Source organism: Microtus oregoni, unplaced genomic scaffold (genome assembly GCF_018167655.1).
Source record: "Microtus oregoni isolate MIOR12 unplaced genomic scaffold, Mior012 000007F_ref0000211, whole genome shotgun sequence".
Classification (NCBI taxonomy): Eukaryota; Metazoa; Chordata; class Mammalia; order Rodentia; family Cricetidae; genus Microtus; species Microtus oregoni.
The window spans coordinates 26,161,540-26,172,745 of NW_024543066.1; the positions used below are offsets into that span (position 1 = coordinate 26,161,540).

At 37.2% G+C, this 11,206-nt stretch overlaps 1 protein-coding gene across 1 annotated transcript; it reads left to right on the forward strand.

Annotated features, from left to right (window-relative positions):
* The first annotated feature begins 4,740 nt into the window (after positions 1-4,740).
* On the forward strand, positions 4,741-5,102 carry LOC121450974 (40S ribosomal protein S26-like). Its single transcript, XM_041656401.1, has one exon. It carries the CDS (start codon positions 4,752-4,754, stop codon positions 5,100-5,102), a length of 351 nt encoding a protein of 116 aa, XP_041512335.1. The 5' UTR covers positions 4,741-4,751.
* The last annotated feature ends 6,104 nt before the right edge of the window (positions 5,103-11,206 follow it).

Here is an 11,206-nt window from a genome sequence, read left to right on the forward strand (position 1 = left end):
TCTCCCGCGCCCCTGCCCGGCTCCAGCCGCGGCCTCAGCTGGAGAGGCTGCCCGCGCGGCCCGCCCCCGCAGGCCTCCCATTGGAAGCGGAGCCGGGAGGGCGGGGCGTCCGCGGAGGCGGCCGTCCGTCATTGGGCGGGGCAGCACGTCGAGTCGCCTGAGTGGCAGGAGGCTGCTGCGGAGGGGAGGGGAAGGAGAAGTGCAGGCGCTCTCTCTTGGCCACCTCAGCCGGCAGGGTTCCCAGGCCTGTCTAGAACCCGGGAGCCTGTGAGGACCGCCAGGCTTCCCGGATGCCCAGAGAGGGAGAATGTGCACGCCAGGCACAGGGAGGTGGTGGACTTCACCTGTGTTCCCAAGGCACAGGTGTCTCTCTCCTTGCTGATGGCATGCTCTTGGGCAGGGTTGGAAATCCAAGACTAGACATAGGTTGTGCCTGGTGTTTCCCATGACCTACATACATCTTGGGACAGGAGGATGTCCACTGATGGACAAATGAAGAGGTTATTAAAAGATTTTGTAGTACGGCAAAACACTTCCAGTGTACATCATCGCGATATGGAACTAGTTCTAGGTATCCACCCATCCCGTGGAGAATTTACTCACCATATAAACTTGGGGAGGGGGGGCGGTACCTAACTTCAGTCACTCTGACGTTCTCCTATTTTAAGGTCATGGTCTTTTTCACTATCAAGGGGAATGTTGCTGAACTAATTTATGTCTGCCCCACCTTTATTCAAATGAGCAATTGACTCTCAAGAATCACCAATAAAGGAAGGGGAAAAATGCATCCTTCCTTTATAGATGGGGCCCTGACATATCTTGCTACTTCAAATGGAATGAGTCTTTCTTCATTTTGTTGTCTTTCACAAACAATCCCTTTTCAATTCTCCTTCTAAAGTAATGACTGGACCGACTGCCTGTACATAAAATCTGCTGGAAGTTTTTTATGTTCTTTTATTCTTTCCAAAGCTTTCCTTATATTTTATTCATTTTAGATAAAGTTGGAGTATTATATTGATTCTGCGTGACTGTTTAAGAAGTTAACGTGCCTCACCTTCCATGAGATAACTCACTCCATCTCACAAAAACACTGAAAACATGGTCCCAAAGAAACTGAGTTTTGCTTATATAGTTGGAGATATATGCCTCTTACTTGTGCTAAAGCTGAGAGTAAAATTCAAGTCTCAGTAGTGCCTAAACTTTCAATGGCATGGCTTACCCTGCTCTCCTGTATGCTAGATATTTAAAGTTATCTGCATCTATCCAATTAGTCTTTATAGATACTGTAAGGGGTCTAGAGACTGGACTTGAAATTAGAGGATCACTGCCAGACAAGACAGACACATTGTATTTTTCTCTCACAGTGGAGGTAGAGATGCTTTCTATGGAAGGATGGCAAAGGAACCAAGAAATGTGACAAATCATCAGATTTAATAGAAAATTAGAATGAATCCTAATCGTTAGGGTAGTTTGTGAATTTAGCACAATTATATGATGGGCATTAAAACAAATAAGCTAGCAACCAAATTTCTTATTGTCCACTTCCAAATAGTATGAGCCACCAAAGACAAATCCAACATTCCCTGGACAGGTGCCCTCCACATTCAGATCCAAGTCTTCCCAGTAGGTGACTCCACATCACCATGTCTTGTCCCCTGACTCATTTATAGCTTTTTGGTGGCCACCAAAATTGTGTGTTAAATATTTTAAGAGTAACCTTAGGATTGAGGACATCTTATGAATACAAATGTAAATAAATTGATAACCTATAAATAAATTATTATTGAAAAGAGTATTTGTGATTATACATAAATAAATCATAACTACTGGTACGCTTCCCTCTTCTGGTGCTAGGAAGAATCAAATCATCTCTTAATTGATTTTCAACCTGAGTTCTAGTCCTGAATACGTTCTGAAATGTGCTTTTGCTTGTTGTACAATTATTTCAAACCTGGGTTATTATGAGACCACCCCAACTCAGTTAGCATCCAGAGGATGCTAAAGGCGCACACTATATAGAATATGTTGTGATGAATGTGTAAGCTGTGTGTTCAGTCCCTCCATATATCCTGTGAGAAAGGCCAGCATCAAAGACATTTAATGAGACTTATTACAATCTGAGATGGATCAACCATCAGGAGGGTTTGTTCCACTTACAAAGACTGGAGCTTTCATACCCTCATAGCAAGCTTAGTATCCCCAAAATGCCTGTAACCCATTTCTACAGTGGACAGAGACAGGAGGGTCCCTAGGGCTAACTACCTTTGGGGCTCACTGAGAAAGTGAACCATGGTTTCAAGGAGAGACAGTCAGACAAAGAAATATGTAGAGTGGTAGAGGTAGCACATTGATGGCTTCTTCTATCTGCCCCCTAAACACCACAGGAGCATAACCTCACATAGATGCATACAGGAGGACAGAAGAGAGGGGGGAAGAGAGAGGCAGGAGGGAGAAGGGGGAGGGAGGAAGGAAGAATCATGGATTAACCAAATTATTAACAATTGGTACTTTGTACAGTCATATGGAGACTGCAGGCCTCCATTCAAGTGTGTAGTATTTCTTTAACCTTCTAATGAGTAGGCACATCACCTCGTATAACTGTGAATTGAAATGTTAACTGATTCGCTCTCACTTGCTGAAGAGCTGGGCAGATTCTCATTGGCGAAAGGCTTCTGTTTTGATGCTCAGTTTCTTTATTTTCATTAAATTCACAGGCCATTTATCAGTTCAGTTCTCTAATAGCTTTCTCAATATATTTTAAGGTTATGAAAGGGAATGGGGAAGACTGGCAAATGTTCAATATTTACAAGCATTTGCTACTCAAGTATGGTATGGACATGTCTCCTCCCCAACACACATATCAATAAAATCATAAAGCAAAGTTTTTTTTGGGGGGGGGGTTCATTTGTTTGTTTTGTATTTGGTTTTGTGTTTTGGAGACAGAGTTTATCTGTGTATCCACTGCTGTCCTGAAACTCTCTTTGTAGACCTGGTTGGCCTCGAACTCATAGATCTGCCTGCTTTTGCCTCCAGAAGGTGCTGAAATTAAAGGCCTATGCCACCATCACCTCCTAAAGAATTCTTTAAAGAGAATGGAGAATGATAATGTGGCTATACTGACTATCAATAGCAATGATAATATATATTGCAAAAGGCCTCCCTTTTCAAGTCCTCTGCTAGCAAAGATTAAGAGAAGTTGGACGAAATAGGACCAAAATATATTGTATTAATGTTTCAAGAAATTAATAAAAGATTTATTAAAATAATATAATAAAGTAGAAATGAAAAAGAAAAGTCAATAATTTATAAAGTGTTTAGAATCAAAATTGGCTGGATGCTAATATGTCACAGCACAAGTTAATATTTACAAATTATATCCTAAATATATGTGTGCTGGTTTGAAAATCTCTAAAGTAGGCATGTTATACCTTAAGAGAAACAAGTGTATAATTTAAGCATAGCAAACAAGTGTTGTGGGATTCCCCTTTGTATGCTGTGATTACCATTAATTAATAAAGAAACTGCTTTGGGCCTATAGCAAGGCAAAATAGAGCTAGGCATGGAAAATGAAACTGAATTCTGGGAGAATGAAGGCAGAGTCATGGGAAAGCCATGTAGCCTCTGCCAGGGACAGATGCACCGGTATCTTGCCAGTAAGCCATAGCTATGTGGTGAAACACAGATTAATGGAGATGGGTTAGTTTAGGTTATAAGAGCAAGCTAGAAATACACTTAAGCTACTGGTCAAACAGTATTGCAAATAATATAGATTCTGAGTGATTATTTCATGGTCTGGGTAGCCAGGAATGAACAAGTGGCTTCTGCCTACAGACAAGGGTCAGTAAGAAAAGAGCTGGCAGTTCAATGGTGGCTACCTAGTTGGCATATTGCTATTCTAAACACTCACAATTTGAGTAATAAAGCCAAAGAAGAAGCTGTGCTATTTTTTAAGTGATTTCACTATCCAAGTAATACATACATTTCTGGTGTTTAAATCATCTGTTTTTGTGAAACTAACTGAGGTGAATCTCTGGAAAGCTACCCCCTTTACCTCTTTGACATGTTATTGTTTGCGCTAATACCAGATTTCTTATGGGTGAAGAGAATGTAGCCATCATTATCACTCCAAGGCAAAGTTATTGACTGTCTCTCCTTAATATTAAATCCAATAAATGTTGACTTGTTGCTTGAGTATTGATTGTTTTTAGAGATCAGCATATTAAAGAAAGGGATTACAACACTGATATATAATATTTCCTGTACACAGCAAATAAAGATCTGATCTCCATTGTATTTGGTTTAAATTAAGGAGATAAATGCTACAAACAGATTTAATTTAAAAATACCTTCAGTTAAATTAAAATTTTTATGAATAATATGTATCATGACTAATACAAGGGAAGAAAGATTGGATTAAGTTTTAATTTTAATTTAGGAATTACTTATGGACATTCCTGGAATAACTGCCTATTATTAAAATAGTCAAGAAAATGTCATCCTACTCAAGGTTTTAAATCACTGCAAGTAATTAGCTTATGTACGTTTTCTCATTCTTGACCTCTATGTTAGGATACTGCTATACATGATAAAACATTGTGATGTTTTGTTGCATAGAATAAACATGAAGTTTTATATAAAATATTTGTATAAATTAGTTGCCAAATTTAGCAGTAAATATTTCAGAGACAAAAAGTAGAATGACATTGTCAGGTAGAAGTGAAGAAAAAGGTTTTTCGGGACTTGGCTGCAAGATGACCAAAAAAAGGAGAAACAACGGTCGTGCCAAAAAGGGCCGCGGCCATGTGCAGCCAATTCGCTGCACGAACTGCGCCCGCTGTGTGCCCAAGGACAAGTCCATTAAGAAGTTCGTTATTCGGAACATCGTAGAGGCGGCTGCCGTCAGGGATATATCCGAAGCAAGTGTCTTCGACGCCTATGTGCTCCCCAAACTCTATGTCAAGCTGCATTACTGTGTGAGCTGTGCTATTCATAGCAAGGTAGTCAGGAATCGATCCCGGGAAGCTCGGAAGGACCGAACACCCCCACCACGATTTAGACCTGCTGGTACTGCACCACGACCTCCACCACCAAAACCCATGTAAAGTGGCTTCATAAAGATAGAAGAAAACACCTTGGAAAAATAAAATGGAACTTAAACTTTAAAAAAAATAAGTGAAGAAAAAGATAATTGTTTACTATGTACAGAGTTGAAGTTGGCTGAGATTACTAAGTTCTGAACATGGAGTGTGCAAATTCTTGAATCAGCTTAAAATAACTACAGTATACATTTAAAGTGATTAATATGGCAAACTTTGAACAAAACTGAACACAAGTATCAGGCATTAGAAAAGGATAATGAAAATTTAAAATGGTATTCCAACCTTTGTCCGGTAGTACACACAGGAATCCCAACACTTGAGAACTGAGGAGGATAGTCACGAGTTCGAGATCAGGCTTGGCTACACAGAAAGGCAGTCTTAAGAAAAACATACCCAAATTAAAGAACTAACCCATTCTACATCAAAGAGAGAGAAAGGAAGAATTAAATATGAGATTCAGAGCAATGTCATAAGTTGGATTCTGTGGGGACATGGACTGATGAACATCCAACCAGTGTAAATCTGACCAATCACAATGGAAATAATCTCAATGCAACAAACAACTTAATACTCGATTACATCCTGGGGCAAATTTTATTTTTATTTTTTTCTTAAACATGCTGACAGTGTACCTGACAAAATATGAATAATATCTATGTTTCTAGCTTTCTGCTTTTTCTCATTATACAATGATTGTATAAATGATTGCCTTGGTTTAGGAAAAGCAGATAAGATATCTGAGGAGTAAAGGATCTTCATATTTGATTCTATTCTCAAATAAGAAAAAAATATCTATACACAGAACTAGAGATGGAGGAAATTACATAAGAATATAGTGAGTGAGGTAGAATATTAACAGTTGGGGGAAGCGGGATAGGACTCATAATATGAAATTTCCATAGTTTTTCCACTTTTCTATGTGATATGATTTCAGAGTAAAAATCAAAAATGAGTGTTAATAAAATAACATCAATATATCTAATTGGCAAATCATTTGAAGCATCAAAGTTTACTAGCTGGCTTTGGAAATAACAAACCTGCAGTTTTACCATACTGTGTCCATTATAGTGTGCACTGAATTCATGAATTGAGAAGTTAGAAGTATTTTGAAAATAGTTAAATTTACAAAATCTTAAGTATGTCTAATAAATAAGTAAATACATTTCAGTTATGAAGTATTTTGAAAATAGTTAAATTTACAAAATCTTAAGTATGTCTAATAAATAAGTAAATACATTTCAGTTATGAAGTAGCAACATTTTTTTTTTATGATTGGGAGCTTACCACATGAGTAAATGCATTAAAGGTTCTTAGTTTTAGGAACATTGAGAACCAATGATCTTGAGGTTGTAGAGACCAAAAGGGGGGTTGATTTTGGAAAACATTTGTGTAACGGTAAAAGTAATTAAAACGCTGCAGGTCCCCGAGTGGCAGCAATGGGCAATGGGCACGAGAACACGGCAGGCCAAAAAGGCAGCCAGTCACAGGTAGGGAGCCCTTGAACATCCATGGGCCATGAGGGCCAGTGGGTCCATGGCTTTGCTCAGCCTGCTTTCTTATAGAACCCAGGAACACAAGGACGGCACCATTCACCATGCACTGGGCCCTCTCTGCTCAATTAAGGAAATGCCTTACATCTGGATCTTATGGAGGCATTTTCTCAACTGAGGTTCCCTCCTTTCAGACAACTCTAGTTATCAAGTTGACATAAAACTAGCCAGGACAAGAGGTTAGCAAGTGGGTTAGCTACAACAATGGATATGAAAATATATTTGATTTTAAGCTAATTTTATAAAGTTATTATATATTAAATAGGGGGTTTGAGCCAAAATACCCTGATTTGGCAGACAATGATGCCCTCAGTAGACACAGGGTATTAAATGAATATCTCAGTAACTAACAAGAGATACATCCCGAGAGTAATTAGAGAGGATCAGTAAGTACCTTAAACAACACAGTTTATTGCTGGTACTCTTTGTTGTACACCATAACTAGATAACAATACCCTACTGCTTCAGACACAACTCACATTGGAGGAAGGACATACAGAAGTATGACTGCAACCTTCCCAGGAAACTTTCTTATCAGTGGAAGCATCAGTATTTATGAGCTGCCATCATGGAGCTGAGGACTCCTCTTCCCCCTCAAAAGGTTGAACATCTTTGTATTTTTATAATGCTTTTCTTCTTTGCTGAGAAAGTAAAACCCTATTTCTTAGAAATCTTATATGAGTATCTCTTTTCCAGCACCCATTCAAGCATTACACATTTAGTATCCACTCTTTAACTAAGGGATTTTCTGAAGGGCAAGTTGTTTTCTGTTGCTGTACAAATTCCTACCACCAGTAGTCTTTATGTTACCCACCCACTGGGGTGTGGCCTCTTTAAATTATATGCCAATGTAAGGCATGTGCGGCCTCTTTCTTGGCTGTTGATTCAGTTGCTGTTCCCTGTTCAAGCAGAGGATTGTGATCTTGTGATCTGTGAGTCTACCCCTAAATAAATAACCTTTTATTATACTCAATTCTGAGCTAGTGTGGGATTTCTTTTTTAGTGTCCTTCTTCATTCTGTATGATAATATATTATTTTTAGAGTTATGGTTATTATATTATTAGCAATTTACCTGTGCTTTTCAAACACTCTATATTTTTATCTTGATGAGAATCCCAGAATTCAAATTGCAAAGTTAGACAGCATCTGGGATGTCATCGCCTCCTTTTGTAGTCTCTACATCAAGTCTGAAGCACACTGATGAAACATGAATTTGGCACTATCTGGTATTAGGAGAAAACAAATTAGCTTTTAATTATGTCAAACTTTTCATATACTGGTCATCACTAAATTTTGTTTCATTAATCTTTTTGGGACTTAAACTTTCAACACCTTGTTTTAGCTTTTCAATTTTGCTCTCTCTCCCTTCCTCCCCACCAATTTCTACTTTAGAACAATGCTTACATTCTACAAAACCATTAACCAAAGTTATTTATCCTCTGAAAGTATTTTTTATTTCTCTTTAACCTTAGTGTGTATGTGCATGTTATCTTTTCTTACTCAATATTTACTATTTTATTTTTCTTTGCAAAATTTGACATTTTGTTAATAATAAAATAACTGTTTTCCAATGAAAATGCAAAAAGCTGAAACACAACACAATATATTAACTGTCTTAATGACAATCTTTGTTTATTACTGACCAATTTGTGAGAAACTGAATACCTGCTGTCACAGGTGTTTTAAAAACTGGCTTTGTTAAAAAGGCATACTTCATTTGTGCCTACAAAGTAGTCAAAAACAAAGAAATTTAGACATTTTCATCTCTTCCCTGCTTTGGTCTCCTTTATTATTTTTATTACTTGCTTACCAATGTAGAAAGATATACTAAATCACAGAGGTAAGCCCTTTTTTTTAAAACTATTGCCGTCTAGGATTCCAGTATATGCAAAATCTCCCAGGGTAGGTCATCCTCCACATAAGGGGAGTTATCCAGGAGGGCAAGAGCATACCATCAAACAGCCACAATAAGTATTGAGAACGAGATTTTCCGCAGAAATAAATATGACTTATCTGTATCCCACTGCTTCAGAAAGAAAGTAGTCATCCTAGCAAATCTCAGGCTCTGAGCTTTGGTGTATAAAATGAGAAAGTGTTATTTAGAACTACCATAGCAGAAAGAAAACTCACAGAACACAATCTCCACATTGGCACGGGTTACTTGGATTACAATGTGAGTATTATTGTAGTGGGCATTATTCAGTCGATCCTAAGTCTGTATTTTCAGTTAAATGAATTCTGAAGTAAGCACATTCATAATTATGTTTGTCAATAAGTGAACATGAATGTCTATGACAATGACTACCTTATTAAAAAATGTACTTGCCTTCTACTGACAAGGTAATGGCTTTTTCAAGCTTTTACAAAGGATTTTCACTATAAAGTTTTTTTCTGAGAAACTTAACAAAAATTATCTACACAAAGCTGTCAAATGGAAACATGACTGAGTAAAAAAATATTAATTTCATCCCATGGATGTTAATACATGACTTCCATTAAAAATAGAATAAAACTTACCTAAAAGCATTGTTAATACACAGCTTCCCCTGCTCATGAAACTTCCTTTGGAAAAACTAAAGAAGATACTAGTTTAAAGATGGCTTATGTAAAATTCATATTTCCTCTACAGCAAACCAAAAGAAGAAATGAAATAATGAAAGAAAAATGCAAATGTAGTACCAGCGGCAATTTCAAAATTCCTTTCTCTTTGTGTGTGTGGTATGCATATATGTTTATATGGGTCTGAACACGTGTGAGGAGGTATCCAGAGGTCAACATTCAATGTCATTTTTTTGTGACTTTCCAAATCATTGTTTGTGACAGGGTGCATCATTGAATCTGCAGTTCATCAGTCTGTCTCAGCTGGCTGCCTGGCTGGCTGGCTGAGGGATTTGCTTTTCTCTATCACTCAGTGTTAGAATTGTGCTCACATGCGAGGCCCTTAATATGGAAGCAAGGGATCAATTCTTGGGTTTTTATGGATGCACACACAGCACCTTATCAGCTGAACACTCTCCCCATCCCCTGCCATTTTTAAATAAATAAAATACAGATTTGGTTGACTAAATACTGTGAGAATAAATTATAATATAGTTGTGATATTTTGGTTTGGGGTTCACTTTTGATAATCATTATCAAAGGCACATTCATCATCCAGAAAAGGACAAAGCAATGTATTTGAACTGAAAATTGAACACAATCAATCATATTTCCAAGTTATGCTTAGAACTGACAAAACTTTCCCAAGTTAGGTAGGGACAGAATAAAGTTAGAATAATTTGTAGGGGACATTATGCTCTTGGTATACTTCCAAACTCATGACTGAACATACAGAAGGAATTATAGAGTATTTTACTTTCCCATGAGTAAGTACAAAAGCAAAGTGCTTTCTAAGACACCACTTATGCAGATGAAATTTCTACATTTTAGTATTCAACTTGCCGAGATGCATGCAAGACTTTTTAATAAAGGTCTGTCTGGATATGTATATATCATTCCAAAACTCATTAAAGACATTTTCTTAGCAGGCAATGTGGAAATGATTTACTGTTGTTTTCATTAGGGGATTGGATCCAATGGATACAAATCTTATAATGTTGTTTTTAAAGAGAGTTTACAATCAATGCTGATTGTTTTTATACTTATGGTCAAATTACTCACTCTGGTGTTATTGCTGAATTACATATGTAGCTCTCAAACTATGACTGTGAAGTGAGGAAAATGAAAAATATTCAACCGGAAAGATAAAGTCAAACCATCATTCATTTCATAAAATATATTAATATCTCCAGATTTTGAAAAGATTATTATCTATAACATTTCTTTTCTCCCTCCCTTACCTCTTTTTCCCTCCATCTTTCTTTTTAATTTTTTCTTTTATTCTGATCCTTTATTAGCATTTTCCTTGACCACATTTATTGTTGTAAAGAAACATGGTCTCTACCCTCACATAACTTTTAAGAATGTAGAAGAGATAGGTAGAAATAAATTTCAAAGAGAATAGTATATAACAGCATCAATTAGAGTCTTTAAAGAAAAAGTGGACTGATGTGAGATGTCCTTTTGTATATGTGTTGCTTTCATTGGTTGATGAATAAAGTTGTTTTATAATAATAGCTTCTCAGAATAAAGCCAGGAGGGAAATCTGAACAGAGTTATAGAGAGAAATTAGGCACAGTCAGGGAAATGCCATATAGCTGCCAAGGGAGAAAGACGCTAGAAGTTTACTGGTAAGCCACAGCCTCATGGCAATACACAGGTTAATAGAAAAAGGTTAATTTGAGATATAAGAATATGACTAAGTCATCGAACAAATAATGTTGTAATTAACATAATTTGTGTACTCATTCAGATCTGGGTGACTGGAAAACAAAAGCACAGTCTCTGTTCATACATTGGTGCCCTACGTGGGTCTTGCCTCAAGTTCTGGCTAAGTAGTCTGTTAGGCTTGATCATTTCAGCTAGCCACCAGGTAGTGATTTTCATTGAATTCTCAGAGAAGATCTGTTTGAAGAAGTTTAATTAACATACTCTAATAGATGAGGAGTGATTGTCCG